This window comes from Cygnus atratus, chromosome 2 (genome assembly GCF_013377495.2).
Source record: "Cygnus atratus isolate AKBS03 ecotype Queensland, Australia chromosome 2, CAtr_DNAZoo_HiC_assembly, whole genome shotgun sequence".
Classification (NCBI taxonomy): domain Eukaryota; kingdom Metazoa; phylum Chordata; class Aves; order Anseriformes; family Anatidae; genus Cygnus; species Cygnus atratus.
This window is the reverse complement of record NC_066363.1, coordinates 69912837-69927034: the sequence shown is the minus strand read 5'-3', so window position 1 is coordinate 69927034 and position 14198 is coordinate 69912837. Positions and strand designations below refer to the sequence as shown.

The 14198-nt window shown below is 43.8% G+C and overlaps 1 protein-coding gene across 5 annotated transcripts in view; it reads left to right on the top strand.

The window, feature by feature from the left end:
- RREB1 (ras responsive element binding protein 1) overlaps window positions 1-14198 on the top strand; it is a 125826-nt gene that overhangs the window by 84426 nt on the left and 27202 nt on the right. For all 5 annotated transcript variants that reach the window (XM_035560336.2, XM_035560339.2, XM_035560338.2 and 2 more), the window contains one exon: window positions 13350-13539. In XM_035560336.2, the coding sequence (XP_035416229.1) occupies window positions 13350-13539 (190 nt within the window). The remainder of the gene's footprint in view (window positions 1-13349; window positions 13540-14198) is intronic.

Sequence of the window (14198 nt, the reverse complement as noted above, 5' to 3'; positions counted from 1 at the left end):
GGGTGCTGTAAGGCTTAACTTTTTTTTGTATTTTTTTTTCAAATACAGAAAATCTGCCAGTTAATAGCTGGGAATGTTTTTAGAGGAAATTAAAGCACCCTTCCTCCCCTCCAAACTCATCACAGTTGTTATGTGAAACTGTAAAATGCCAACATCGCAAAATTTTAACAAGTTAAACTAAAGATGCTTAAAATAAAAGTGTTCAGGTAACAAACCTATGATATTTTTCTTCCTGAGGAAAAGGAGAAGACTGGATATAAAGGTTTTGTTGTTTGTCGTGGGAGTGAGTGAAGATAGATGAGTTTCTGGTTCCAAACTTTTTGTAAAATGTGTTATGCTTTTCTGCCTGTTGAAGTTAGGGAATGTTTTGGATTTTGGCTTAAATCAGCATCTCTTAACAGGGAAAAATTAGTTATTAATTGTTTGGGAAGGTGCTTGGGTTTAGTGTTTTGGTTCAAGTAATTGCTCCTGGGACTTCTGATACTTTTTTGTTTCCTGTTTTTTACCATAGAAAAGAAGTAGAGCCAGATACGTGAAGATATAAAAGAGATATTCCAAGTCTAGTTTAAACATGTAGAAAAGCTGCTATTTTATGAAACCAGATTATCCATTTGCAGAAACTTGTCAGTGTTCTAGGTGTATTTTAGGACATTGGACTCTCCAGTGATCTTTTCAGAAGGTTGCAAAATTCAACATCTTGAAGTGTCAACATTCTTTCCCGAACGCATTGCTTTAGTAGAACGGGATGGAACAGACCTGAGGTTAACTTTTTTTTTTTTTTTTTAATTAGAAAATCTTGGTAAATATGTGCAAAACCATTTTTTAAACAGGCATTATATGTATTGTAATTAACAGTGAAGGGATTTTGAAAGCTATTTCTTAAACTTAGTCCAGCAAATAGTAGATATTTAAATGAAGTTTGCTGTTTCTGAAGTAAATCAAGTAAATTCTCATTGCAGAGCAAAACTAAAACAGTTGTTATTTAACCTCCACTGAAGAGTCAAGTGTATGGCAAAATTATCTCAGAGACATTTTAGAGAAAATGGCTGTATTACTAGGCTTAACCTGATGTTAGCCTCACTTTAGAGCTTCCATGAAGATACAACCTCTTTGCTAGGCCATATGCCATGTAGCTGAGTGGAGAGGTGGGTTCTGGCTTTGGGTGTTGGATAAAAGATAACAGAAGAGATGCCCTTCTAGCCTGTCAGCTTTACAGTCTGCTGCTGCAAGGCAGAAAGACACTGGCTGTACAAACTTGCTGTTCGTCTTCATGCAACTCTTCTCCTGGGACTGGGAGACTTGCTTTTGGGGAACTCTCTCCTGACATGGATTTTGTTACCCCTAGCTGCGTTGAGCAACAAAGGCTAGAATGTGTCCCTAAATCAAAGCCACAACTGTTGATGTCGATTGTCGGGCTCTGTGGGCACGAGTTAAGGGTGGTACTGGGATGCTGATCTTTATGGGCTTGTTTAGATGATGGTAAGGTTTTTTTTGTCAAATGTTTGCTTTAGCAATTTAAGACATTTCAGTGGAGATAGGACAAGACAAGGAAGCCATGGTTTCCCCTGATCAGCTAATGTATTCAGATGCAGCTTGCCCTGTCTGTCTGGCTTAAAACACACCTTTTGTCCTAGTCTAGACAAGTCAAATGACACTGTCTGCTTGGCCCAACCTAGCAGAAAATCCTCTCGTAAGCAGAGCAGTCTGGGCTGCTGTTAAGGTGACTCTTTCATCCCACAGAAGATGGGTTAAATCCTAGGCAGGCATGGGCTGCAGTTCCCTGGTTCTGAGTTCTGCAAGGCTGTAGAATTAAAAAAATATGGCGTGCAAAAATGTGGTGTGCCCTGAGTTAATGTGATTGAAACGATTCCTCTTGTCAGGCTTAGGGGTGGTTTTTTGAGTGAAAGAGATGAAGAAAACAAAAAAAAAATGTTGCTAGAATAACAGAGCAGGAGGCATGTGTGTTTGTGGCAGGGGAGCAAACTGCAAAGTGTTAGAAGGCATTCATCAAATCCTGGTGTTTCCTTATTGTAGAAGACAAGGAGGAAGAACTCCACTTAAACAAAGTTCAAACAAACAAAAAAGCATACCGCCTGTGTTATGAGCAAAGGGCAGGGAGCAGAACATGCCCAGTCTCTTTTTATTGCCAGTGTTGTAAAATTAGAGTCACTTGATCAGGACTTCTGCGAGGCAGGTATCAGATGTGCATCCCAGTGCCAGATGCTCTGGGTCTGGCAGTTGGTTTGCGGCTACGGCTGTAGGTAGCCCAGCACAAACTGTTGTGTCATGGCCAAAGAACAAGCCGTGCTCTGTCAGCCTAGCCGTGCCTTTCCTGCTTGGACCACAGGGCAAACATCCTCTCCCCCGGAGCGGAGCATCTGTCTGTCCCTTTCGAGAAGCAGGAAAGGTAAGGCTGTCTGGCAGCCCCTGGGTGGGTATGTGAGCAGCTAATTCACGGGGTGGGCCCTTACCCTTCCAGAGACCGTCAAATGAACAACTGGGAATCGCAGGGTTAGCTGTTCAAAGGCGGATGAAAAGACATCCCGCATTGTCCTCCCGAGGAGGGCTTTTTCATGTAAAGCCCCGAGCTGGGAGCACCTCATTGTTTATTCGCAGCAGAATAAACAATGCTTAATCCATCGATTGTGTGAGAGAGGCTCCCGCTTGGGAGAGTCTCTCTCGATTATGTAAAATCCCAAATCGGGCATCTTTGTCTCCTAATTACGGTAAGAACTGCCCTGCTCCAGGGAGCGAGAATAGGGCCTTTTGTCCCGCAGACAGCGGGCTGTGGCACTGCATATCCTGCGCGCATTACCCCCCGGCCAGCCTCTGTCCCTTTGAAGCCCTGGGACCTGAACCCCAATTAGTGACACCAACTGGTCCCAGCGAGCCTGTCTGCTGCCTGCATCCCTGTTAGCCAGGAGGAGCCGCACAGCGGTGCTTTCTGACCCTCCCTACCTGGATTATTTAAAGCCGACAGCCATTTCCCTGCTGCTGGGGCCTCAGGACACTGTCTATTTTGGTGAGTTTGTATCTGAGCATCGATATAATTAGCAGAGCGCTGAAACACTGGGCAGCCAATAGGAAAAATGAGAAACGTCGCAGAGCGGGGTAACTTCTCTGGAAACTTTTGTGGCTGAGGGTTGCTGTCAAACATGGTAATGTGCTTGTAAAGGTCGCCTGACAGGCAGCTCTGAGCAACATCAGCAACCCGAGCGAAGGAGACGTGAGGATTTCCTGGGGAGAAGCCTCTCGAGGCACTGTGTGAGGTTTCTCTTCTTTCCCTTGGCAAGTACAATGGAACAGGCTTAAAGTAAAACGTGTGGCTTTTAAAAAAGTACATATACTGTAAAATTCCTCTGTTGGGTTTCTCTGTAACCAGAGCATACCCTTTTCATTTCCTCTCTCTTTCCTCCAGGAGGCTTCTTACAGTACTCTCTGTACCAGCAGCTCAGTTTTTTTTAATTTTCCTTCCTCAGCAGCAAGGAGACATTTACTCTGCTCCTTGTGGCCGTGCATCTTTCCGCAGAGAGGAGAAGGGAGGTGGTGATAACATGGCAGTTACCACCTTTCACAGAGACATGTTTCAACATTAGTTCTCAGCAAGGACAGATTGTACAGTTTGAAATGTGGTAAAAGCCTGTATCTTAATGAGCGTTAGGTGGACTTTTTGATCACACTCAGTTAAGTGTAGTGTTGCTTACAATAACAGGATTTGTTTCTGCTAACTTTTTTTATAGGAGCCAAGCAGACAGGAAAAAAAAAAAAAAAAAAGACATTGCAGGGTGTGAAAGACACTGCCTGCCTCAGTCACTGAGCTGACCTAGAGACCAGTACCAGTAGATGCCTGTTGCCATGAATGGATTCAGGGTAGATGAAGTTTTCTGACCTTTTACAGAGCATGTCCAAACAGTGATATAATCTGTTAAGCTTCGTAACTTGCCAAATCCCAGGCATATTTTCACAAGAACAGCAAAAGCAGTTCTCTTGCTCCAGGGTAATGTACTTCTGTAAAACTTCCAAACAAAGAGAACCAACAGCCATTCACAGTCTACCTTGTTCTTCAAACTAGCCTACCCAAGTTTTGCTGAAACTTGTAAAGTCTGATTGGCTAGAGGTGAACACCCTCATAGAAAGCTGTTGTTTTGAACAGTTAGATCAGTAAAAGATAGAGCAACAGAGCAGCTCAGGACCTGGAATGAAAAGTGTCAGGACACCCTGACCATTGGAGTTTGTTGTCATCTGCCTCCAGTTTTGCCAGGGTAACCGCTGTGAGCTCAAGTTTCTGAAAACACTCCCAGGTAGGAAATGCAGCTGTCGTGGCCTGGTGTAACATGGCTTTGCTCAGAAGGAAAGTGGACAACTTAAGTGCCTGAGAATGGTCTCCTCGATTCTGTGGGTAAATTGTTTCATAAGATGTTGCATGGAGCTTGTGGTTCAGTCAGTCTCGTCACCAGGCTCCCCCCTTTGCCAGCACACCATTATTCTTCAGTGCATGGTGTTAGGTGGTGGTACCTGGACCTACACCCCAATGTCAGCCATTTTAGCTAATGCGCATGAGCAGCCTATTTTAAGTCAAGTCAAAACCAAGTGGATTTTGAGTCAAAATTATTCCGGATACTTAGAATGTTACTTAGAATGTTACATGTTCATTGCCCAGTTACTGTTCTTCACAGTGATTCTGTACTTTGGTTTTGGGGGAGATAAAATACCCAGGAAAATAAAATACTTATTTTAAAGTGTACTGAGATTATTATTTCAGTCATTGCCAGCAGTAGAAAAGACTAGTACAAGACTGAGTTGTGTACAGAGCAGCAGTGTGACTGAGTAAAAGTACATTGTACAGGATGTAAAAACAAACAAACAAAAAAACACCTCCAAAAAAACACCAGAAAAAGTCCCTTAAGTTTCATTCCTGTTTTTACCAATGCCTACTTAAGCAACTTTAGGAATTCACTTTCTCTCCTTATGTAGTACAGAATAATCCTGCTGACTTCAATTTTGTGAAACACATTGCTTTCTACACAGTCATCATTTTGTAGGATGAGGGTGTTAGTGACACTGCAAAATTAAAAGAGTGAATGTGTTTGAAAACCAAATGTTGTATGCAATTTTTATTATTTGTGAGCCAAAACTACAGGTTTGTGGTGAGAAGAGAATTTTCTTCCTAGTAGTTGACATCACTGTTACTGGAAGCAACTTTGAGCATGAATGACAAGTAGTCTTCATGTGGCATTGTGAAATATCATACTTTTCCATCTTGATCACAAGCATTGGTGTGTGCATAGATAAGCCTCATTTGTTGTTAGCACTTTAAGACATGAAACTTGAGTTCTTACAATGCAGCTGGATAATTCTGAGGTTGTAGTAACCTGCATGGCTGTTGAATACAGAGAGAGAGAAAGAGAGAGAGAGGGGATGCTCCAGCATAGATGTGTCATGGACTCCTTGACCTTTGGTTTTGGCACACTGTAGCCCTGATGCTTCCCTTCTTAGTCATTGCTTTAGGTTGTACCAGCAAGGATAGTTTATGCAGGAATGTCTGCTAGAGTTACCGAGTGCTAACTGCTACAAAGACTTCTTAAAACCAAGGACAGAGACACAAGGGTCAGTGTGTGGCATTGCTAGTTGGGCCAACTCTCCTGTTCTGCTGTGCTCAGAAAGCCGCTTGCTTGCTCGGTGCCTGGCTGAGAAAAACTAGGAACTGAATCCTGATCTCTGTTGGAAGCATATTCAGTGCAGGAGCAACTCCATGAGCCAGCTGTTGGCAATAAAATCGAGCTCTGGTAAATACTGGGATCAAAAATATGGCATGGTACAATGAAACTTTTAATGCCCATAAGGCAAAGGAGGGGGTATGCAGGAAAGCTGGTGAGTGCATCCTTTTACTAAGCAAATAAAAAGGGGAAGTAAAATCTGTGGGTTGAGCATCTGTCTGTATGCTGTCTTGCAAAAGCAGACCAGAATTGCATTTTAAGTACTTTCTGAAGTTTCTGTTCAGAAAAGAGAGATGGGAACCATCTGAAGAGCTGTGCAAGTCCGGCTCCATCCCAGAAGTGGTCAGCTCACACCAGGGAGCTCATTGTGCCACAGGACTGGGAGTCCAGAGCAGCTGGGTAAAAATACCAGATAGTGAATGGACACAGGGAGTGACGCTCTCATGTGAAGCTGTGTGGTGTGTCACATGGTGGTGAATATCTTAGCTCGGTTACCAGAATAGAAAGTGGGTAAAATGCAAAGCTGACTGCAGAGGAAAGCTTCTCGTAAAAGGGAATACAGGAGGGAAAGAGGGCTGAGCCAAAGTGGGTTATTAGCATGCTTGTCTGGTCCTGATGACCGGGGTTTGTTTATATGCATACTCTCTCGAAGTACTGGCTGCTGCTTATTATGTTAACAGTCACGTCTGCGTGCTGAGCATAGCTTACCTGTGAATGTAGATAATGGCAAGTGTGTTCAGTCCAGATTTGGCTGCACCTGTTTATGAGCCCTGTTGTCACCAGTAGATGATTGTAGGAGAGACAAGTGCCTGTAGATGTGTTTCGTCTTATGTTACTTGGTGAAAAGTGTCAGTTTTCTTTTTTAAAAGCATATTAGACATATATAGACAGTTCATTACAGTGTTAGGGAAAAGTGAGATCTTTTTTACTGATTCGTCTTTGCTCACGCACAAAGGAAGTTGAAAGTTGTCACAGATGGATGTTGTGCCAAGAATGGCTTGTGCCTTATTAAACTGTGTGGTGGTTAACCCCACTTGAGGTGCTCTGACAGTGGGAGTCACAACACCTCAGGACTGGTGCTGTCTCTGCGGCATGCTGACAAGTCTCTGAAGCACAACAGCACCCCGGTTCATATCGGACCCACATCGGCTCCTGCACGATACTTTTCTCGCCTGGACCAAAGCTCAGCTGCAGGAATGCACACAGCGTTGGGCATCCCCCTATAAATAGAAGATCTGGCAGGGTGGTTTCAGCTTTTGCTACAGCCAGGCATGGCTTCTGTGAGGGAGAGGATGAAAGGGAGATACGGGATATGTTGGGAGCAAAGTCAGACCCCCACTGGGGAGGCAGGAGATAGGACAACTTAAAATAAGTCCCACCTTCATGGGAGGCAGCAAGCCCTGCAGTTGTGGTCCCCTGTGCACCTCTCAGGAGTTGGTTCTCTGTGCTGTTGTGCGGTCTTGGTGCAAACCCCATAGCACAGACCCGCAGCAGGGTTCCAGCAGGGTTTGTCCCTGTTCTGTGCTGGCGGGAGGAAGAGTTGTTGGGTGAGGAGGAGGTGGGAGAGCAGCAAATCCCTCAGGGCTGGACACGCTGTGATGTGGCGGGGGACCCGCAGGGATCCCTGGGAAGGGGGCAGGAGCAGCATTCACAGCGCTGCTGCTTTTCCATCACTCATCTGCAGCAAGTGGGGGAGATTAGTGCAGCTGCTGGATGTTGTTTCCCAGGGCCCTGGGTGTGGAGGCCAGGAAGGGTTTTTCATCCAAAAAGAGATGAGTATCTGGACCTGGGTGGGGTTGCACAGGAGCAGAAACCAATTTGCTCTCTCTCATCTCCCTCCCCTTGCCTAGCCCCAAAAGAAGTGAGAGAGAAGTAAAGAAATCTTTCTCCTGAAGGGGAATACATCTGTAACCTCACATTTGAAAGCCCTTACGTGTTTAAAACCATCCCTTCTCCATCCCCCTGCTCCTCATCAGTCTCCTCTGCAGCGCTTTGTTGGCAGTGGCGAGGCTGGGAGGCTGCTCCCATCTGTGGCACAGACAGAAGTCAGCTGGAGGCAGTTGCCCATCCTTCTCTCGTGCCTACTTGTAGGCACATCCCTCCATGGATGGAAGCCTAGCTGTGTTAATTCTAGGTTGGGGTAGAGTTTTCTTTGCTCATAAGGAGAGCTACACTAATGTGAGGCAGAAAGGAGAATAATAACAACGAGGGTGGAAATTTATTTAGGGTGCATATTAGAGATTTAAGAGGGAGGAGTTAGGTGATTTAATAACCTAACTGTGTATTAATGACTTCTGTCTCAGGATATGTTTCATCCTTGCTTTGTTTTCCTTGCTTCTGTTTGTGGCAGTTGCTAAAGAGCAGAGCCAGGAAAGGAAAAAAAGGTACCAAGCTTTTTATTTTAGATAAGGCCCAGAAGTTTATTTGGTTTTACCTGTTAATGCCCACAAAGTCTGCAACACAGCATTTGTGAGCTATATGGGTGAAGACTACAGGTTTTGGTCTACTTGTGAATGTTTTCAGATGCGTAAGTACAAGAACACTAAATAGCACTTTGCTTTTCCCACAAGTCTCAGGTAAAGCAGAGCGTTCTATGTTTTTAATACCTTGGTGAGAATGATGGATGTAACTATTTGGCATTTGAATCTTGACTACTGAAATATAAAATCTGTAAGGATCAAATTAAAAGCCTTTGCTATTTGGCTGCAACACCAGTGATAAAAACCAAGGCTAATTAATTTTGCTTAAAATTTGGCTCTGCATTTCCTTTCTAAAATGTCTTTCCTTTTCCTAAAAAAAAAAAAGCTACTATTTTCATTGCTGGCAAATTGGAATTGGCTGAGAGGGGAGTGTAATGCAAGGCAACAGGCATTACTTATGTAAACTTTTCTTGCATAGGTGCCGCTTGTCCTAAGTGTAGCAAATCCTGGCTTGCCTCTTGAACAAGCTGCACAAAGGATTGACTATTTCTTAAAGCATGTTAAAATGCTTTTATATCCTAATTAGCATTACAGATTTCAAGAATATTAATTTATTTTAATAGAAAGCTTTTTAATGGTGTGTTTTTACGTAGAAGCTTTGTCTGCATTTTCAAAAAAAAAAAGGTGCAACAGTGTAGTAATAATTAAACAGGCTCGCCTGGTGTGATACGTGGACTGAGTACCAAGGTCAGTCTGGTCATTACACTGTCATTGCAGTTGCCTTAGGGTTTTGCTTTTGTGTTTCAGCAGTTCTCTTTTCTCAGCCACTTGTTTTGTGCACCTCTGTCAGCGAGCCAGAGTCCTAGTGTTGCGCTCGCTTTGTACAGGTACGAATGACTGTAACGTAAAGGCTACTGAGAGTGAAGCTCACTGTAAAGCAGTCTTAGCTGCTAACAGCAGGTTTTGCTTATAATTGAATCTCTGTTTGGAACCAAACAGCTTTCCTCTCTGTTCTGTAATCATATTTATAGAAGAATGGAAAATGGTGGCCAATGCCAGCAATCACATGATAACACGACAGCTCTTATTTGGTACATCTGGAAACTTACCTTGCAAGTACGGTGCTTTTATCTCCACTCAGGTGTTGAGCCATTGCTCTGCCTGTTCTGCTAGCACCCTCAGAACCTGTTCCCATCTCTGTTCTTTGCAGTCATACCATCCCTGTTTGACTTGGCATTACACGTGGGCAGACTTGTGAAACTGTAAGGAGAGGGGTTTTGTTTTGTTTAATTTCATCATGAGCAAAGTATTACCATATGTTTCAGATGCTTTATTTGATATGCCGGACTTTTCAGACTTTCCACACTAATTCTATATTTTTTAAAAAGCAGTTTAAGCAAGGTGAAGAAAAATGTCCATATCACCTAGGATTCCTTTCTCTTTTGCTTCTTAAAGTGTGTTTCTGGATTTAAAAATATTGTAGGTATTGATATTACTTAAAGATGGAAAATAGTACTGATGACAAAACAGGCAAATTAATGGCTAGGCTTCCTTAAAAAAAAATTAAAGCTGCCAGTCAATGCATTGTTAGGCATGGCAGCTTTCTCCATTTTAAATTAACACAAGCATTAGTCAATACAGCACAATGCTTGCCTTAACTACTTCAGTTTTGAAGCTCCATACCTGTAAGTTTTCCTTGGAGGTAGTACACATCCTCATGCACATCTGCAGTGCTAATTGTATTCAAAGCTTATTTAATGTCACTGGAGAGAAACTCAGATTCCCGTAGTACCTGAGGTGCACCGGGGGGAACTCAATATAAAGGCATGAGGAAAAAAAAGTTAGTGCATGCAGCTGGGCGACTGGGCTCTGTGTCTGAAGTAGCCGGAACCCATACTGGAATGACAAGCCCAAGTGAGGTCTGCAGGGCCTGAGGGACCTCCTGGGGCCAGCAGCTTGGTGGCACCCCATAGCATCACGGGCAGCTTCACGGTGATGTCCTTCATGGGTGGCTGGGGTGCAAGGTGCCAGCCAGGGCGCTGGAGCTTGCCTGCGGTGCCTGTCCCAGAGGGGCTGCCCCAGATGTTCCCCCTGAGGGCTTTCTCAGGCAGATTTTACTCCAGCTCTCCGAACTCCTCACCGACAGGTTTTGGCTGGGGTTGGTGCTGGCATTTGGGAGGTGTTAGGGCCAGGACCATGGAGGAAGGGGCATGCTTTCCCCCTGGGGTATGAGGATAGCCGGGGGTGTCCATGGCTCCAGTGTGGTTCCCTAAGCTGCAACACCAGCTGAGCTGAGATGGGCATCATTGATGTTCCCTGCAGTTCCTGCATCTTGAGATGACAGGCATGATTTATCTGCTTGTTTCTTTATTTGTTAGCCAGGAGCTTGGTTTTGGCCAAATGGAAAAAAAAAAAAGAGTTCAATCCTTTTTCCTGACTTCTTGCTTGATCCCAACCAGAAAGAAAAAGAGAAGACCAAGGAGGAAAGAGAAAAACACATAGGGGTATTTAATTCTATGCATTATAAAAGACAGAAAGCACATATGCCTTTTTCAGAAATAAGAATTTTGTTTTGGGGGAGGGAGGGAGGTTCTTTTTGCATGAAAACACCATTTTTAAATTGCAGATTTTTACTCTCCTGAGGTGTAATAGTTGATACAGGTGTACTGCGAAGGACTTTCACACGCTCTGAAAGATCTGGTCTCCGGTGCAGCTTTTGACGGGAGCCCTAGGTAAAGCAATGCTTAAAATCAGTATGCTGCCAGCCAGCGCAGGGAGCGTGAGATGGTCGAGGTGCGCCTCCCAGCTGCCTGGGGGGCTGGCAGCTCGCCCGGGAGCGCTGGCTTCTGCTCAGCCCAAACCTTGAGGGCACTGTGGTGGGTGCTGGCTCTCCCGGAAGGTAGCTCTGCAGTCCCATCTGCTGTAGCTGTGCCTGCCCTGTCACACTCAAGGGGACACGGCCAGCACATCGGGTCTCTGGTCCAGGGGAGGCCAGGCAAATCAGGGACCCCTGGAGCTGCCTCAAGGCTCCCAAGGAGAGGGTGAGGGTCTGTGTCCCTTCGTGGAGCAGCTGGGCTTGCTCATGATCCACGTGCTGAGGTACCAGGAGGAGCGTGCCAGAAGCACTGCTTGCTTTCACACTGGGCTTTTTCGCCACCTCTGAAACAGAATTTGTTCCGGCAGCATGCAAGTTCTTGAGGTGGCTGCCCTAACCCTGTGGTGCCCTCCTTCCCCCAGTGGTTTTGGTGGTTGAGTGTTTTTGTTTTCGCTGAAGAAAGCTTTGCATCACGGAATAGGTACTGCCTGTTCGTGGGACTGCCAAGCGAGCTGGAAGAGAGCCGCAAATCCCGATGCTGGAGCAGTGCTGCGTATCGGCGTTGCCCCCACACCACCAGAGACGGTTGTCACATTTAGCAGGTCTCTTTAAGTGAACACTTGCTTTGTAAACGGCTATGGCTCTGTATTTAAAGGAATGCCAGCACTATGCTGGCAATGATTATAAAAGGTAGGATGCAAGTGAATTGACAGGGGAGATAAAACAGATTAAAACTCCAGTGCATAATATTTATGTCCCAGCCTTCTGGGTACCGTGATAACAAAGTCAGTGGTACATATACTTCACACTTGCCTCTTTCACCACTCAGAGACTAAGTCCAATTGCTTTGTGAGTGACTCGGTTATCTCTTCATTTTCAGGGAATAAGAAAGGTCTGTGGAAGTTTATGTAGTGATAAAAAGAACAACAATGGGAGTTTGTTAGGGACAGGACAGGGAGGGGCTTGTTTCAGGATTTTGTCAGAACTCATTTCTAATTGCAGGATGTTTTTTTAATGAGTAGGCACACGTCCTTTTCTTTGATGTAGAAGGCAAAGACAGTATGGGGAGAACTAAAGAGGGAAGAGACGTGAAAGACTTCCTAGTGCAAATAATATTCTCAGCGACAAAATCTGTCTGCTTCACATTCACTGGTACTCTCTTCTGTGAAACTCACGCTTTGGTTGCAAGCTGGAGGTGTAACCACAAGGAGCCAGGTTGAGTGAAACTGTGTGTCACTTGTTGGATTCAGAGTGGACGTGATCTCTCGTGCTGCAGAGCTCAAACACCCGATGTTTAAAAGGCGGCTGTGCTTGTTCATAGACACGTTGGCCAAATGTCGCTGCGTAGTTCTTGCTGCCTCGAGCATAGCTGTGTTTCCAGTACCTTTGATTGTTTCATGCAAGTCTACTGTACGCAGGAAAGTTTTGTTTAGATGAATTTATGAAGAGAATTGCTGAAAAATCAGAGCCACAACGTGTGGACAGGAAAAGATGTTGCTTCTCCATTTTGGGGGGCTCACACTGTCTGTGATGGACGTATATGAGTGTCAGAAGTCTTGAACCTGTTTCAGGCCTTCCTCCTGGCCCTCCTCCCCTTCAAGAAGCACTCATTTTTCTTTTAGAGAAAGTATATTTCTCATAACAGCTTTGAGAAGAATCAGTGGAAGTTTATGGAAAGGCAGTGCAGTATAAGCATTTGGGGAAAATTCACATGCAGGAATTTGAGTGGTGTGCAGTAGCATGTTTTAAATAGTAGTTTAGTCCTATACATTAGTTTATTAGTTATTAGTTTACTATTATATTATATTATATATTATATTATTATATAATATATTATATAATATATATATATAATATTATATATTATTATATATTATATTACTATTATATATATTAGTTTATTAGTTATTATTAGTTTAGTCCTATACATTTGCAGCTGTGTGCTGTCTAGGTCTGATTTAGCCTTTCCTTGTCACTAATGTTCTTTGTTGTTGTTGTTTTTTTTATCTTAACAGTGCTTTTAATTAAAAACTCAGGGAAATGAAATGTATAAAGCCATTGAAATATTTTATGTTGGATAATGAGGAAAGTTGTCAGAAGGTTGTGATCTTAGCTGCCACTTCACTGTCTGCCCACTTGTGTTGTTCAGTTCTCATTTGCTCTGTTCTTTGAACTTCCAGTGAACTTAATAGCCAGAAACTGGTAGAAAGTGACTGTGATCGAAATGGTCTTTCTGTGGCAATAGGTTTCCGACGTGCTGTGGCCTTGTTCTCCATTTAGCAGGTTCTTAGTATCATGGGGAAAGAGGAAGGAGGCTGGCCTAATGTGAGAAGAATGCTAGTCCTTATGCTTGCAGCAGTCAATAAGTCATTTTTATTTTATTCCTTTCATTTCCAGGTGTGACATCTGTTGCATTACCTTTCGTACTCATCGGGGCTTACTGCGCCATAATGCAGTTATCCATAAGCAGCTTCCCAGAGATCCCACTGGAAAGCCTTTCATTCAGAACAACCCTTCAATTCCAGCAGGCTTCCATGACTTGGGATTCACGGACTTCTCCTGTAGGAAGTTCCCCCGCATTTCTCAGGTACACTCTGTTCTTAGTAGCTTAAGGTACCAGCTGATATTGTGCCCATTTTCTGAATTCATTGAAAGACTTGCCCTTGATCAACCAGAGGCTGGACATACCATACTCTGTGGAACCCACATTACTGCTGCCTGCGTAGGCTTCAGACACTTCTTTTCCTTTTTCATCTAAAGAATATTTGCCCTTTTTTTTATTTTTCTTTCAGTATTCCAGTGGGTAACTATTGGTATGAAGATCTATACATATATTTTAAAGGAAAATGGTGGTGGTGGTAGATCCTTGCCCTTCCCAGCCTGCCCATTAGTTCTCTCCTTCCTCAAACCATTCCACATCTAAAATCAATAGGGAGGAGACGTGGAAGGGAAGGCATTATTTATTTTAATTTACAGTAGCAAGGATGTAGTTGTGGTGTGAAAGATTTTTATCATGAAAAACTTTGGGAAGTCATTTTACTTACTAAAGGGTGACCTCTTCAGTGACTTCTTCATGAAACATCCCCAAACACCTTTCTGCTACATTCCTTAGATGAGGTTTGAACGTTTTGCACCTTTGAGGGGAAGAGACTAGGGAAAGGCATGGGGTAGTCTGTAAACATTTTTCTGAGAGCTTTAAAACTTGCTATTAGTTTATATTATTCCTCCCTCTTTCAAACCTTGCCT